The sequence below is a fragment of the Chiloscyllium plagiosum genome, unplaced genomic scaffold (genome assembly GCF_037043375.1).
Source record: "Chiloscyllium plagiosum isolate Xiang-an unplaced genomic scaffold, Cpla_swu_hap1 HiC_scaffold_48, whole genome shotgun sequence".
NCBI lineage: Eukaryota > Metazoa > Chordata > Chondrichthyes > Orectolobiformes > Hemiscylliidae > Chiloscyllium > Chiloscyllium plagiosum.
In genome coordinates, this window is record NW_028270186.1 from 13,700,230 (window position 1) to 13,717,950 (window position 17,721).

A 17,721-nucleotide genomic window follows, 5' to 3' on the forward strand; every position below is an offset into this window, starting at 1 on the left:
GGGATTATTCTTTGCAACAACTTGAGCACTTCGACTGTCTGCCATATTCTGAAAATACAGTGAAGCTCTGCACTATATGTTTGATAATCGGTCTTCCTGGGGACAGGCAAATTGTGGAAGTAACTGGTCAGTCAGTGAAACCAAAGGTATGAAAATACTGAGTTTATTGTTGATGATCAAGAACCACAGTACTTGTTTTCTCCTTTCTCTCCCTCAGCTCAATAGAAGTCCACTATCCTCAGGTTCCAACTCATATGCCTGTGATTCATTTCAGCTCAAGAACAAATTCAAAAAGAAAATACCTCGTGACTCTGAAGCCTCAAATATACTTGTGGGTGAAGTCGACTTTCTGGATAAGCCATTTGTAGCCTTTGTCCGTCTCTTGCAATCAACAATGTTGGGTGGGCTGACAGAAGTAGCAGTTCCAACAAGGTACTGGTGCACCTATAGAGCATGTGGTTGGGCCCTGTATAAAAACAATACAATTGAAAGGGTGTGCTATTATCCAGGAGCACTTCAAAAATAACATTAACTTTCTGTTTTGAAGCTTTCAGATGAACTGTTGTATCTGCTGAAATTATGAAGGGTTGTAAGTTAATTTCTCAAAATTAATTAATTAATTAAAAGTAGTATTATAGACTGACTGTACTTCACCTGATGTGGGTAATCACACGTGTTCCACTGAGAGAATAATCATCTGTTGGCTAGCTGACAGATGGCACTATTGAACACTGCAATGCTGCTGTTTTAAATCTATCTGGGTCCACTCTACAGGTCAACCGCATGGGTAAAAACCATTAGCTCTCTGCGGAGATGCATTAAGTGCTGCCAGGCATGATACATATTCATTACAGCTGGCATGCAACTGAAATTAGGAATATACTTCAATTTTCCTTCAGTGTGTTAAAAAGATTGCATTTAGTGTGGAATGAAGAAAGAAGAACTGGTACTTTAACATTCACAATTTTAATACTTTGATATTTTTCCTGAACAGGTTTATTTTTATTCTTTTGGGTCCTCAAGGGAAAGGTAAATCTTATAGCGAGATAGGAAGAGCCATGGCAACACTGATGGTCGATGATGTGAGTTATTAAATTAAAACTATTACAAAAAGTAGAGTTCACGCTATCATACATTGAAGTTGTAAGGGAAGATGGTTGATAATTATTTACGTTAGCAGAGCCACGATTCTCACTACTGAGCTGAGAAAATGTAAAGAGCCCCGTGAAAAGATTTATTCAACTGTTAAAGTCCCTTTTGAATTGTGCATCCTTGTGCTTTTTTTTCCTGCTGGCATTCAACTTCTTGTTTCTTGGTAATAGTTAGAGAAATTTCTCCACTTCCACCATGAAAGGGATTCTCTGATGTAACTTTAGTCAGAGCAAAGTTTCTCCAAGAAAAAGTAAAGACTATGGTTGCACCAAAAGAAACTTGGCACTTGATTCTCCTTTGTGATAACATGCCTGGATACTCCTTCCTGTATTGATACATATGATTAAAGCTGCTATTTAACTGTCTCCATGGATTGTTGTGTCCCGAATTTATATTGGCCCTTTGTTGTTCTGGGATCCAGCTGTTCAGTGATGTGGCTTATAAAGCAAGAGACAGAGATGACTTGATTGCTGGTATTGATGAATTCCTTGATGAAGTCATTGTCCTGCCTCCTGGTGAATGGGATCCCAAGATTAGGATTGAGCCACCCAAGAAAGTCACACCAGCTGAGAAAAGGTATGATTTTGAAAATTGAGGTATCTTTGCTTTCCATCTCCAAATAGTCTCTGATCAAATCGATGAGTTTTCTTCAGATCAAAGATTATCCATTTTCATACATTCTCTAGTCATCTTTGACAAGAAGGAACCTGTCCATCTACTTCTGATTTGATCATCTTAAAACAGAGATCAAAATCAGTAGAAGACTCACGTGTTTTTCCCTCTCTTTCCCACATCTCAACAACAGGAAATCCGTTTACTCTCTGAATGAGGCTGGGCAGATGAATGGTTCAGCAGGTGGTGGAGGAGGAAGTGATGATGAAGAAATGCCAGTACCACATGAACTTGGAGAAGAGTTGATGTGGACAGGAAGGTAGGGAACTGGAGGCAGCACGTTGGGTTAATGGAGGTTAGAGTAGGTTAGGCCGCTGAAAACAAGAGAAGCCTTTTTGGAGGCTTTGAAGTATCGGTCCATTCATGAGTAATTACTGTGATTATGATTGAGTCCTTTTAAAAATTCTCTCATGAGAGAAATTATAGGAAAACATGACAGCAGCTTATGGTATCAAATGAGTGGAAGCTGAATTGTGTCAGGAATATGAATGTCCCAACACTGCCAACCTAATGCCACTCCCATCACTGCCCCAACCCAATCTTAAGCTCTGTTTGACTACCAGTTCTGACAGACAACTTATAAATTAAAAAAGAAAGCTCAGACTTCAAAAGTCCAAATTTTGAATAAAGACAACATTCTGTATCAAAATATTTCTATCTATTTATCTTTACAAACAGAAGAATATACAAATTAGGAGGAGAGTAGAGTAGGTCACATGGCCCCTTAAGACTGCTCTGCCATTTGATGAGATCATGGCTGAGTTGACTATTCCACAAACCTACCTCCCATGATAACCTTTCACCCCTTGCCAACCTATCCACTTCTGCTTTAAAAAACCCAAAATGTTAACTCTGTTTCACTCTCCACAGGTGCTGCCTGAGCTGGTGGGTTCCTCCGGTACTTTCTGTTTTTATCTCTGTTCCCATCAGCTTTTGATGATGAATTCTGAAGATTCACAACCTTCTATCAGAAAAGTATTATTTTCAACCCTGACTGAAATGGGCAGTGCCTTATTTTTAAATATGATCCCCATTTTTAGATTCTCCAACAAGACTAAACATCTTCTCCACATTTACCTGCTCAAGAACATTTAGGATCTTATAGGGTTTGGTCATTTGCTTCTTACTCACCTAAACTCCAGCCAGTACAAGCCTAAACTGACCAATCTTTGCTCCAAAGACAACCTTACAGGTATTGGTCTGATAAACCTTCTCTGAACTGTTTCCTTATAATAGAGGACCCAAAATAGGCAAAGTACTCCAGATGTGAACTCAACAGCATCTTGGAGAATTGAAACATAGCCTCCGTACATCTCTATTCAATTCCTCTTGCAATAAATGATGGCATTCTCTCAGCTTTCCTAATTACTCGCTCAACCTGCACATTCACCTTATGCAATTCATGCATAAGGACATTCAGATCCTTCAGCATCTCAAAGCTCTGCAACTTCTCACTATTTCTAACTCAAAGCTCCCCCTGTTCTGATGATACTTGTAGAAGTTGGTAACCATCATAGTATCATAGTAATAGAAGCAGGAATAGGCCATTTGGCCTCATCGAGCCTGCTCCACCCTTCATTAAAATCATGGCTAATCTATCCCTTGTCTCAGCTCCTCCTAACTGCAATATCCCCATAACGCTTAATTCCTCTAAAATGCAAAAACGCATCTAACTGTGTCTTGGATATATTTAATGAAGCTACCTCTACTGCTTCCTTGGGCAGAGCATTCCATAGATTCACTACTCTCTAGGAAAAGCAGTTCCTCCTCATCTCTGTCACAAATTTACTCCCCCTAATCTTGAGTCCATGTCCTATCGTCCTAGTCTCACTCACCAGCAGAAAAAACTTGGCCTCCTCTATCTTATCTATTCCTTTCATAATTTTGTATATTTCTACAAGAGCCCCTCTCATTCTTCTAAATTCTAATGAGGACAGTCCCAGACAGTTTAATCTCTCCTAATAGGGTAACCCTGTTATCTCCGCAATCAACCTGGTGAACCTCCTCTGCACTGCCTCCTTCCTCAAGTAAGGTGACCAGAATTGCACACAATGCTCCAGGTGTGGTCTCATCAATACCTTGTACAATTGCAACAGAACCTCCCTGCTCTTAAATTCAATCCCACTAGCAATGAAAGCCAATATTCCGTTTGCCTTCCTGATTATCTGTTACACCTGCAAATCAACTTTTAGCGATTCATGTACAAGCACTTCTGCACAATACATGCTGCAATCTTTTGCCATTTAAATAATACTCTGACCTACTATTTTTACTTCCAAAGTGAATAACCTCACATTTACCAACATTGTATTCCATCTGCCAGACCACTGCCCACTCACTTAACCTATCTAAATCTCTCTGCAGACCTTCCACATAGTCATAGAGTCATAAAGATGTACAGCATACATCCTCTGCACAGTTTGCCTTTCCACTCAATTTAGTGTCGTCAGCAAACTCGAATATGTTACACTCAATGTCCTCTTCCAACTCATTAATACATATATCATGATCAATTGCTGGCCCAACACTGACCCCTGTGTCTCCTCACTCACCACTGATCTCCAACCAGAGAAACACCCCTTTATCTCAACTCTCTGCTTTTATTGGTTAACCAGTCCTCTATCCATTCTATATATTCCCTGCAACTCCATGCATTCCTCTCTCCAGAATGAGTCTTTTATGCGGCACCTTATCGAACGCCTTCTGGAAATCCAAGTATACAACATCCACCTGTTCCCCTCCATCCACTGTGCTTGTTACATCCTCAAAGAAATCCAGGAAGTTTGTCAAACACGATCTTCCCTTCCTAAATCCATGCTGCATATGCCTGATGGAATCCTTTCCATCCAGATGCCTCACTATTTCTTCTTTAATGATAACCTCCACCATTTTACTGACTATAGATGTAAAGCTAACTAACCTACCTGCCTTTTGCCTACACCCTTTTTTAAACAGAGGCATGACAGTTAAAGCCTGAGAGAGAGAGAGAGAGAGAGAGAGAGATAGAAGGGCCCACAAAGATAATACAGAAAAACAGTAGTTAAAAGTATAAATTTTGATTATCAGATATTTTTGTATCCTGACCAACACACCTTGGTGTTCACTTAATGAACTGCCATTGCCTATGTTGACCCCTGAGTTGAAGTTTACCTTGCTGCTTGCAGGTTTTGTGGAGGGCTGATACTGGATATCAAAAGGAAACTTCCATGGTTGCCCAGTGATTTCTATGAAGCATTCCACATTCAGTCTATTTCCACGATCCTCTTCATCTACTTGGGCTGCATTACCAATGCCATCACCTTTGGAGGATTGTTGGGGGATGCAACAGATAATTATCAGGTGAGAACTACACCAAATTGACACTTCCAATCACTGGATCCTAACATATCCAAACGCACATTAATAGATATCGTGAGGTGATCAATACCACGGCCCAAGATACCTTCAAAGTTGAAGAACAAGACAGAGGCTGATTTTGTATGAAATATGCTATTTCTTGAAATGCATCTGAATTTTGAGAACTCCTATAAAAGTATAACTATAGTTATCATTCATGGAAGACCATTGTCTCCTGAAAGAGGCAACATTTTGTTTTCTGCAATCAGCATATGCTTCCACTCACTGAGGATATAAGCTCGAAATGAGGGTTCATTTCTCAGCAGCTTATGTGCAGGAGGATGCATCCAAGATGGCAGACGGGTCTGCTCGATACACCATTGCAAGGTGGAAGGGACATGGATCGGAATTATGATTGTTGTGAATTATTATCAGCTTATGTTTGACACTGTGGAATTTGCCTTATCTCACAAATATTACAGAAACGCATGTGGCCAAGATCAATTATTTTTAATATGCTCTTGGCAAACAAAGTATCTGTCACCAGCTGCCAAGGTAACCAGCTGTTGTTACATTCATTGTGCCTTCTGTTTTCTCACACACTACCTGCATGAAAATGAAATTCAGAGTAAGGAAAGCTTTAATTGAGTTTCCACTTTTACTAACTGATTTAAAAGTTTGTAAGGAATGGTCCTTACGCCATCCAAATCACCCATGTACAAATAGGTGTTATGAGTAGCTTGCAGTAATGCTGACAGCTTTTAACTGGGTCCTTCAGCTAGCATATATTATATTATTCTACATTAATACTCCCTCTGATATATTAATACATTAATTCTCCCTCTAATACCTTAAATGTATTCAGTCTTGAGATGAGGACTGAAAACATTTTAACAAGTCAATTTCAAGCAAATCTTTGTCAATTGTAATCTAAGGGAGGTCCCTTAGGGAAATTGTCATTGATTGGAACCTTCTCAAGTGCTGAGCTTGCCAGCAATGCTCACATCTCATGAATGAGTGCAGTAATTTGTTGTGACATGGAATGCAGCCTCTGGAAAGGCGGTGGAAGCAGATGCCATTAGTAACTGTCAAAAGGGAATTGGAAATATAGTTGAAAAAGAAATATTTGCAAAGCTGCGGGAAAATTACAGGGACATTGATCCTAATTGGATATTTCTTTTCAAAGGGCCAGCACAGGCATGATAGGCCAAATGGCCTCTTCTGTGTCATGAGATGATTGTTTTAGCAGTCATAGTGCCTAGCATAATTCAATCCAAATAGACAATCCAAAAAGCAAAAAGAATGCAGAGATAGTTAGCTAAAATACCACTAAGTCAGAGGAAATGATGCTTATATTGCACAGTATTTTGCTTCAAGACAACTGGCTGGACTTATTCTGAGTATCAACAGACTGAGGGCTTGTTCCTTCCAAAGTAACAAACTGCAAGTAACTTTCAGTGGCAAATAAATGCAAAATAATGTTCACAAGGATAAATTAAATATTACTTCATGTTAAATCATGTCATTTGGACAAAGCTCAAACTAGTACAGAACAAATTTCAGGCAATATCAGAAAATAGATCGTTGACAGAGAGTTATCATCAGGTGAAATAGAATTCTGGATATGGCAAATCGTGTCAGGAAACCAGAATCGTTGAGAAAATAGATGCGCCCTATTATGGATGGCTAGATGTTTCTTCTGGAAGAATGACTAATATGGACCATTCTATCTCATGACCTTGTGCATGAATGTATCATTCCCTTTTACTTTGTACAGTATGACCAGCAGAAACATAAATGTAACCAAATGTCACAGTATGTGATGGAACATTGATACAGAAAGTGTGTTGAGTCAGATTAGTTTCAATTTTGGCAACAAACTAATAATCCTGCGTTGTATGAAATTCCATGTAGCTTTGTGCCTTTTACTGAAATCTAACAGGCTGTTTTGTTTCTGCAAACAGGGTGTAATTGAAAGTTTTCTAGGCACTGCGTTCACAGGTGCTGTATTCTGCTTATTCAGTGGACAGCCTCTCACTATCCTTAGTAGTACAGGTCCAATCCTCATCTTTGAAAAGCTTCTGTTTGACTTCAGCAAGTGAGTGTTTTGGTTTCTTAAATTTTGTTTCTCACATGAAGTGAAAGAATGTCCTTCTAATTACCTATTTGCCAAAGGAAGTTGGAAGGATGTTGAATCAGTATCTTGTATCATAGAATATAAGATTGTCTTAATAGGACCACAATTCTGAAGGACTTTTTTTTAACTATGCCATAGGAATATGTTTCATATTTGGAGTTTGTAATCAGACTGATGGGCTGGGATTTATTGAGGAGTCCTTCCGTATAGAATGTTATTTCAATGCAATAGTTATATTTTAAATTGTTCTTGAAAGGTTATTTTAATGTAATGCTTATAATTTTAAACTGTTCCTTTAAACAACCTTGAGGGAAAAAATGTGCATTTATCTATTTACAATGTTGCTTCGCAACTCTACGAATATTGTTTTTGCTGCAGAGGAACAGTTCAACATTGTTTTGCTGCAATAATAATAGCCCTGCTTTGCTACGAGACAGACATTGGTTATTCCAGCAGAAATGGGAGTAGTGCATGGGGACCCTGCAGAATCTTCACCTTAGCAGATTCTAAAGGAATTGCCCAGGATTTAGAATTTTCATTATACATTTCCTCTAAGCGAGGAACCATCTGAAAGTTTTTATTTAAATTGGAGATTTGGAGGTTTCTGAGGAAATTAAGTAAAATATTTACTCAGGAAAAGTTAGACTTGTCTAAAACCTGAGTAAGTTTTCAACTGACCCCGTACTTCAATCCCTACTGTGCAGAAAGTGTCATTTCAACCCACTGCGTTCACTCTGACCTACCAAGACCCAAGACCCTCTCCGCCATTTGCACATCACTGGATGTTATGGGTCTTTTTTTTTAAGCAGAGCCAATCCACCTAATCTGCACATCTTTAGACTGTGGGAAGAAATCCATGCAGATACGGGGAGAATATTCAAACTGCACAAAGACTATCACCCGAGACTGGAATCGAACCTGGGTCCCTGGTGGAGTGAGGCATCAGATTAACTGCTGTGACAATGTGCTACCCTCATACTTACCTCATTCACCCAATCCCACCCAACAGGGCCTCCCAAGGTACCAACGCCTCTTGCCCTGCCACCCTACCCACTTCTCCCACCCCCAGACTGGATCGAACATGATGTGCCCTTCTTGACCCTGCTGGACCCACCGCTCTGCATTGGACCTACCATTACTGGACCCAACTAAAGCACCCTACCTCCTACCCAGCTGGCACCCTACAAACCTGGTACTCAATCATTTACTCATCTGACATCCTGCTCCAAGCACCATGATCCCCTCCCCATCTGATTCTCTATTTAGCTGACACCCAAATACTTGGCACCCTATCCCTACCCAGCTGCCATCCTACCTTGCTGGGACCCTAACATCACACTTAAATTTGTGCTTAGCAATTGACAGCAGTGTCAAAGTGACTGTTGGGGCTTTAAATGTCAGAATATGACAAATAACTCCTGTGAAAAGGGAGATGTGTTTTACCTTCCTCCGACAATTCTGCTTTGTAAAAAAACTGTCAGAATAGAGCTACGTATTTCCTGAGCCAGAATCTCCTCTCACATGTGGGTGGCACGATAGTTCAGTGGCTTGCACTGCAGCCTTACAGTGCCAGATACCCAGGTCCGATTCCACCCATGGGCGACTTTCATGTTCTCCCCATGTCTGCATGGGTTTCCTCCCAGTGCTCCGGTTTACTCCCTCTTTCCTGGGTAGGTGGATTGGCCATGCTAAATTGCCTATTGTATCCAGGAATGTGGAAATGCAAGATTATAGAGATAGAGAAGTGAGGTGGGTTTGGGTGGGATGCTCTGTGGAGGTTGATGTGGACTCAGTGGGCCAAATGGCCTGCTTCCATACTACAGAGATTCTATCAATGCAGAGCTCCCTTCTTTTGTAAAAGAATAGCCAGATTTGCAATCTGAATGAGATTATCACTCTCTGAAAATTTGGATCGTAATCCGAGCTCATAGCACTTACTGTAATTTATGTGGAAATCAGACAGCAACTTGAGCGACTATTTATGCATTGTTGTAGTTTAGAAATCCAGAAGTTGCAACTGGATCTACATCTGACTGTCTGTTTCACAATTCAAGCATATCAAATGGAGTGAGGTCCTTGTAGATACTGACTAAACTGACTTTAAAGAAATGTAAGCCTTGTCCCTTCCAGGCCGAGTGTCTTTAATGGTGTGCTCGATTTTAACTAAAACCAGATTACTTCTTGGACTGCAAATTTACTTCTATTATTGCTTTTACATGTGTTTTGGGAGACAAAAATAATTCAAGGACCATTTTTCACTCCTTTCTGTTTCTTTTGTCTCCTGCTTTCTCTTTTCTCGCCCTCTCTTAATTTTGCTTTTGGCATCTGATTTGACTGTCTGGATTAGCGGTGCTGGAAAAGCACAGCAGCTCAGGCAGCATCCAAGGAGCAGTAAAATCGACGTTTCGGACAAAAGCCCTTCATCAGGAATACAGGCCTGTGTTTTTCCAGCACCACTAATCCAGAATCTGGTTTCCAGCATCTGCAGTCATTGTTTTTACCTATGAAATTCACTGTTCCAACTGACAATTCCTGGCTCAGAGTCTGCATTGTTCATTAATGAATCTTTGGTCTGATCGATTAAATAGACATCCAATGGATTACTCTACCCATACAACCTGTCCACGGTGCCCTGTATTTCGGCTGATTGGCAAACTCATTCAGTCCAGGTTCACCCCTGCAAACGGATCACTGCTAAAGGAGGTACATGTCTATGACTTTGTGTTTATCAGGGATATTTTGGATTCTGCCTTCATTCAAATTCATTTTGTCCGTCTGTAAACATTTCATAGAAAATGGAGCAATGCAGACTAGTTGATTTTGGTTGCCCTGAACTCTCATGTATGGCAATTTGAGAAAACTGTAAGGGTCTGCAAGCTAACATGCAGGCAAGTGACAGGTCAATTCCCCTCCCTAACTGACAGTGGGAATCAACTGTGCCTCAATCCAATAAGGTTGCTTCAATGACATGTGCTCTGGTCCCGGTTTAATAATGGAAATGGATTTTTGGTTTCCACCAATGTCACTACAAATAATTTATTTTTAATCCCTAAACAAAATTAAAGGACACATATCTCTTACAGAAGTAATGATTTGGACTACCTTGAATTCCGGCTCTGGATTGGTCTCCATTCTGCCATTCAATGCCTTCTTCTAGTTGCCATGGATGCCAGTTTCATCATTAAGTACATCACACGTTTTACAGAGGAAGGCTTCTCCATGCTTATCAGCCTCATCTTTATCTATGACGCCATCAAAAAAATGATAGGGGCCTTCAAATACTACCCCATCAATTCTGGCTACAATCCAGACTATGTGACCATGTACAAGTGTGAGTGTGTGGCTCCAGATTCAGGTGAGTCAGGCATCAACTCAGTTGAGAGGGATGAGAAAGAAAACAAATGAGTAGCATTCGCTTCATATCAAAACTAGTTTACATCCTTCTTCTCAATTTCATACTTTTCTATGTTTCCCCTGTTTCTGTCGGCAATATTTCAAACTAGTCTACATCCATTAAGGCTGGAGACGTCTATTGGCTCTCTTGACTGAACCAGCAAGTGTATAATTACTTTTTTAAACATCCACCTGCCCAAATCACAGTAGGTTCCTGAGCCTAAAGTGTTTTCACACTTGCAGAATTCCCACCAGTACCACTTGATGTCAGAGGTCCTTGAAAGCTGCTCAGGAAGAAATTGCACTGCTGTACAGCTGGAGTCTCTGCGTCTGCAGCTTATGCACACGTTCAATTAATGCCACATTGTGTCCACAGCCAGAAGTGATGTTTGTGGCTCTCACACAATAACGGGCATACTATTACCTTTGACAATCCTCTGAAATTCATCATGGCAAGTTAGAAGGTGGATGTGACCATAACGGTAGCCAAGCTGCTTAGGCCTGAAATTGATTTTTGTGTTGTAAAGGCAACTAATATTGGTTATAGGGAATATTCATCTTTAAATGTGTAATTCTTTGAATGGGTGCCTGTTGTCAACTACTGTTAATTTGGCTTCTGTAACTGATTATTTATTATTTTTACATCTGCTGCAAACTCTGGTTGGCCACTTCTAATCTTGGGTAAGTTTCCGAAAGAAAACTCTCTAAAAATCCTTTCAGCTTTTTCTTTCCTCTTCCCCTTCTATAATCTGATGACTTTGACTGGACATGGAATTGAAACTAATCATATTTAGATTTAGTGTGATAATATTGCATAGTAGGTGCTGTTTGGTACAAGTATTGGAAGCACAGACTTGAGCATTAGAAATCCTCCATTCAAACATTGTTTGCAACTCTCTCATCCTGACCCTTATCATCATTTATTGTTTGCAGATTAGAAGTCTGGTTGTTCTGAACCACAAAAGCACCAGGCACAAATTAAGTGTCAACATTCCCTTGAGGGAAAACATTGGCTTCTCTATATTAGGAGCACTGCCGTTTCGATTATCTGAGGAAAAGGAGGAGGTCATGAAACCCCCTCAAGCCTTTTCCATATTGCAGTGAGACCATGGCCAACATTTATCCTAATTTCATTTGTCTATTTTGTCTGTATATCCTTTAATTTCCCTGCATAGCAAAATGCTATCCATTCCAGATTTTACTTTATCAATTGAGCTTTGACCCATTAGGTTTTGTGCAAGATAGTTCCACACTTCTGCAACTCTTTGAGTGAAGAGGTTTTGTTTTCTTTTTTAAGCCTGCTACACATATTTCTATTAAATAAAATGCTTAGAGAAAATCTTCAGGTTTTCCTATCCACAATGTGGAGAAAGTGAAAAAAAGGTTTGCATGCAGAGTATGTTCTGACTCTTCACTTTAATAGTGTGAACAGTTTTCAGATGCTCATCTTAAACATAGGTTGAAACATTTGCAGAAGATAAAAAGATATTTTTTGTTCATCTTAATTTCCCCCCGGAATGGTCCAGCTTTGAATTTAAGGTGATGTCCTTTTGTCTAAGATTCTCCCACCAGTAGAAATAAAGTTTATTTCTGTCAACCCAATCAGTTTCTATGAAAATTCTGAAATCGTCTATCAGATCATCCCCAATACATTCAAGCTGAATTATTTCTCTTCATAATCTAACCCATGGACTCCAGATGACATCCTGATGGCTATGTATTGGGATTCCTTCATTGTGACTTTCACACAGTGAGATGACCCAAATGGCTCACTTTATAATGAGAGATGAGTTGTCTCATTAAAAATTAAATCAGATGGAGTTTTATACTCCAGAAACTATTTTGAATGTGAAAAGAATTGAACAGTTGCCACAGCTTTCCTTTCCTGCAGGCATTCAGGATATTTAAATGTAATATCCTCAATTGATAATTCTGTTGAATTTAGAATAGATTCCCTACAGTGTGGAAATAGGCCCTTCAGCCCAAACATCCACACCGACCCTCCGCAGAGCAACCCACCTCCTTTTGATTAATGCATTTAACACTCTGGGCAATTTAGCATGACCAATCCACAAGACCTGCACATCTTTGGCCTGTGGAAGGAAACTGAAGCACCTGGAGGAAACCCACACAGTCACGGGGGGAATGTGCAAACTCCACACAGACAGTCGCCTGAGGCTGGAATCAAACCTACGTCTCTGGCGCTGTGAGGCTGCAATGCGAACCACTGAGCCACCATGCTGCCCCAAAAAGATCAGAATTTCAAAAGGATGGTACTATATTCGAAATTTGTCGACATAATTTGTCCTTCAAGTCCAAACAAGCCCTTTGTTTTGCGTTCTTCTGGGAAAATATTTGTCTGTATAATGAATAGCAATTGTAAATGCATGATTTATTAATTGAACAGTGACACATTAGGAGAATGATCTGCACAGAAACCATTAGCGAATGAACAGTTTGTGCCGATCAATGGACAAACTTTTGTTTAGATTGCAAATAATATGAATCAAATTGACACATGCTGCCACTTGAAAAAAAGACATTGTGTACTTAAGCACCAGGGCGTTCAAATGTTTAACTGCTTATTGCAACCAATGGGGAATATGTTTCATTTATATGGAGAATGGTCCTTTTTATTAACATATAAAATAAAGAAAATCCAGTGCATTGTTTTAAATATGAGATTCTTATTTACTTAAGCTTTATAGGATGTTCAACTTCAGTTCCAAGTAATGTGTCTGTTCATCGCTGTTTCCAAATCAATTAGATGAAAGACTAAAACATTCAGAGGATTCAGCAAAATCAGAGTTTTGCTGAAGGCTGGTTGTTTGTTATTGGTTGGGATGATTTATTAAAATAGCATAGAAGGGAATAGGGATGGAAGTGCCAACAGCTAAAGAATGTCTACAAAGCCAAGATTTTGATAACAATACTAAACATGCTATTTTGTTGCCTTACAGTGAATTCAACTCTGTTCAATGCTTCAGATTCACTGGCTTTGAATAACACTAACATTTCTTTGGTAAGTTTCAATCTCCACAATTTGACTGGTATTGTTCAATGTTTCCTTCAATCTCCATCAGCAGATGGTAGGAAAATTGGGTCATGGTTTTGCACAACACCAGAAAATATGGGAACCCCAGGAATGACATTAGTTCAAGGCAGCTCACCATTACCTATTGAGGGGAACTAGGGATGGGCAATAAATGCTGGCCCAATTAGCAAAGCACACATCCCATAAATTATATTTTTTTTTTGAAAATTCCAAACTTGCACTTCCCACCAGAGACCATCTCAGCAATGATGAGGCAGTTTTAGTTGAGAGACGGCCTAATAGAAGTATATAAAATAATGATGGTATAGGCAGAATTAGTAGTAGTTGTCTTTTCCTTAGGATGGGGGATTTCAAGACTAGGCGACACATTTTTAAGGTGAGAGGAGAGAGATTCACATAGGGTTCTTCATGTGTGGAATGAACTCCCTGAGGAAGTGGTGGATGTGAGTACAATTACAATGTTTAAAAGACTTCTGGATAAGTACATGAATAGGAAAGGTTTGGATGGATTAGGGCCAGGAGCAAGTAGATGGGACTAGTTTTGTTTGGGATTATGTTCAGCATGAACCAGTTATTTCTGTGCTGTATGACCCTGAAACTAAGAACACTAATGTTCTTGCTGTTTCTGGCAACTGGGTGAAAATTTCCAGCACCCTAACTACACAATTTCTCAATTCAAAATCAGTTCCTAAACTCTAGCACTAGAAAGGTCAGAGCAACAGACATATGTGAACACTATCCCTTCCACCCACCATGCCAACTCTGATGTATAATTAATCCGTATCATTGTCATGGCAATGGCAATAATTAGCATTGGTTTGGCATCCAAATCCCTAAATAATAGCAGTTCAAAAGCTCATTCAAGGCAGCTCACCATCACCTTTCAGGATGGAAATAAGATTGTGAAATAAATGTTGGCCTTGTTCATTACTTCTACACCTTGAGAATGAATTTATAAAAACTATGACACCTGGTAAGAGATAACACTTATTTGGGAAAGGCGAGACATCAACCGTTTGTCTCAGTTCTCTAGTTGCCTAAGTGGATTACTTAGCCGATTTGATGCTGCCAGGTGCAAATGCCCTAAATCAACATTGAAATGTTATGACACCTTTTATGTCTCAACTGGTGTTGCAAATGAACCCTTGTCATCCATGAATTTATTGTAGATTATCATGTTGAGTTATGATGTTGATAGGAACATGGCTCATGGTGATGATATCTGACCCGCCAATGAAGCCTCCCCACTTGTCTACATTTACATGTTTTATCTGCTAGAAGCACCAAGATTGTGGTATAGCCTTTTTCTGTAGAGCGCACCTTTTGCATAATATACAAGTGTTTGTATCATCAGGGAAACTGTAGTGCTCGCAATAATTACAGCTTATAACATGTCTGTTTAAAGCAACAAGAGTTTGAGTCTTTGCACAACTAGATAATGCATTATTAGGTAAAGACTTTCTTAAAGTATCTTCATTTCCTTTTCTCTTTCCTAAGTATAATGTTGTCAATACAACAGCACTGGACTGGAGTCAACTCAGCAAGAAGGAATGCCTCACATATGGGGGGAGCCTGGTTGGAAAGTCCTGCAAGTATGTTCCAGATCTAGCCTTAATGTCTTTTATCCTCTTTTTTGGGACATACTCACTGACAGTGACCCTCAAGAAATTCAAGTTTAGTCGCTACTTTCCAACCAAGGTAAGTGCTCTCCTGAAACACTTATGGGTTGAAACTTTGCAGATAGTCTGCAAGCTCAGGCAGAGCAATAGAATTATTCCACATGTCGCAAAGAATCTTGCCAACAGCTACTGAATCCAATTTGTTGAACATTATTGAATTTGCTTCAAACATGTTTGTTGTCCATGCTCGAATAGTGGTCATAACAATTTTATTCTCCCAAGGTTTTAGAGAAGGTGCATTTCTTCAAACAAATAATGTTGAAATTCACAGTCCAGCTTCCTTTACCTCTTTTCCCAATGGCATTTACAAAAAGAAAACTTGCCATTCTCAAGCTAAATACTGACAAAGCAGTCAAAAAGGCGGCAATATTTTCCTCCAAAAAATAAATTAAACAGTAGAGTATAAATCACAATTGCTAAAGTAAGCTATGATCTCAAACATGATTCTGAACTGATCTATGAGTGTTGTGGAAATAGAATGCAGCAGAAAGTAAGTCATGTGAACAATTGTATATGAAATGGGGTGCAAAGAATTGCCCATGGACATTTCACTAGGCAGGAATAGAGTCATAGAGTCATAGAGCTGACAGCACGGAAACAGACCCTTCGGTCCAACTCGTCCCTGCCGACCAGATATCCTAACCCAATCTAGTCCCACCTGCCAGCACTCAGCCCATATCCCTCCAAACGCTTCCTATTCATATACTCATCAAGATGCCTTTTAAATGTTGCAATTGTACTAGCCTCCACCACTTCATCTGGCAGCCCATTCCACACACGCACCACCCTCTGCATTAAAAAACTGCCCCTCGGGTCTCTTTTATATCTTTCCCCTCTCAACCTAAACCTATGCCCTCTAGTTCTGGACTCCCCCTCCCTGGGGAAAAGACTTTGACTATTTACCCTATTCATGCCCCTCATGGTTTTATAAACCTCTATAAGGTCTTCCCACAGCCTCCAATGCTCCAGGGAAAACAGCCCCAGCCTATTCAACCTCTCCCTATAGCTCAAATCCTCCAACCCTGGCAATATCCTTGTAGATCTATACTGAACCCTTTCAAGTTTCACAACATCATTCTGATAGGAAGGAGACCAGAATTGCACGCAATATTCCAAAAGTGGCCTCACCAATGTCCTGTACAGCCGCAACATGACTTACCAACTCCTGTACTCAATACTCTGACTAGTAAAGGAAAGCATACCAGACAAATAGATCAATGGAGTGTGGAAACCAAAGCTTTTCGCATTTTAAAAGCTTCTACAAAAATCCATAAATTTCACAATTTCCATGTAGAGTTTGGTTGTGTAGTTGCTTTGCTCCTCACTAATTCCCCTTGCAGTCTATGCTCAGGCTACAGATAAGACTGTCTCCTCTCAATGCTCTACCTGTGCTTGTGACCTTGACCCTGAAAATGTATTTCTCCTTCCTTGCATGACCTTTCTCCCATGTCCACTTATCCCTTTATTTTCCATTAGATCCGAAGCCTGATCACAGACTTTTCTACAGTAATCTCCATTCTTGTTTTCTGTGGAATCGATGCTGCTGTCGGACTGGATACACCCAAACTGCATGTCCCCAATGAAATCAAGGTTTGAGTAGAACTTGGCCATTTAATATCTCTCATGTTGATGTACATACTTTAGAAGGCAGCTTCCTACTGTTTTTGAACCTGAAGTGTTCCTAAGTGTTGTAACATAACATTGAAGTAAATATGTTTTCTAAATGGGTTTGCCGACTTACGTTAGTTTCAGAGTCATGGGAGCCAAACCAGGAAACTTTCAATTCTTTGTCAAGGAATTTTCTCTTCTTCCACAACTTGGCTTCCCGCACAACTTAAGCCTCCTTAGAAAACTAGTGACTTTTTCGTAATCAATGAATAGACTAAGGATCTCTTGTCAAAGAGGTAGTAGTTGGTCAAGTAGGATGGCCAATCTGGATGCTACATTTTCTAGCTTGCTTGATTTTCTCAAAATTATTATTATTAACTTATTATTAACTAAGCAGATCATTGCAGGATACAGGGACCTGAAAATGCAGGTGTCTGACTACAGCATAAAAAACACCATGTTCTAGCCCATTTCAGTTCTGAAATAGGCTTATTAGACTTGAAACGTATACTCGCTTTCTCTCTTTCCATATGCTGCCAGAGCTGCTGAGTTCCTCCAGCACTTCCTGTTTTTACTTATAGCAGGTCTTTTGTTCACTTGAAATGTGCCAAAATATAACATACTTCCCATGATCACAATTTAAACTGGGGGGAAAAATCCTTTCTTGTTCTGCCAAAAGTGGCAAACTG

At 39.8% G+C, this 17,721-nt stretch overlaps 1 protein-coding gene across 8 annotated transcripts in view; it reads left to right on the plus strand.

Annotated features, from left to right (window-relative positions):
- LOC122543141 (electrogenic sodium bicarbonate cotransporter 4-like) overlaps nucleotides 1-17,721 on the plus strand; it is a 76,711-nt gene that overhangs the window by 37,470 nt on the left and 21,520 nt on the right. For 6 of the 8 annotated variants that reach the window (XM_043681492.2, XM_043681497.2, XM_043681494.2 and 3 more), the window contains 10 exons: nucleotides 275-432; nucleotides 995-1,082; nucleotides 1,574-1,728; nucleotides 1,958-2,083; nucleotides 4,989-5,163; nucleotides 7,125-7,258; nucleotides 10,381-10,652; nucleotides 13,651-13,712; nucleotides 15,243-15,443; nucleotides 16,901-17,014. In XM_043681492.2, coding sequence (XP_043537427.2) covers nucleotides 275-432; nucleotides 995-1,082; nucleotides 1,574-1,728; nucleotides 1,958-2,083; nucleotides 4,989-5,163; nucleotides 7,125-7,258; nucleotides 10,381-10,652; nucleotides 13,651-13,712; nucleotides 15,243-15,443; nucleotides 16,901-17,014 — 1,485 coding nt within the window. The remainder of the gene's footprint in view (nucleotides 1-274; nucleotides 433-994; nucleotides 1,083-1,573; nucleotides 1,729-1,957; nucleotides 2,084-4,988; nucleotides 5,164-7,124; nucleotides 7,259-10,380; nucleotides 10,653-13,650; nucleotides 13,713-15,242; nucleotides 15,444-16,900; nucleotides 17,015-17,721) is intronic. The other 2 variants (XM_043681493.2, XM_043681498.2) reach the window with 2 other exon arrangements.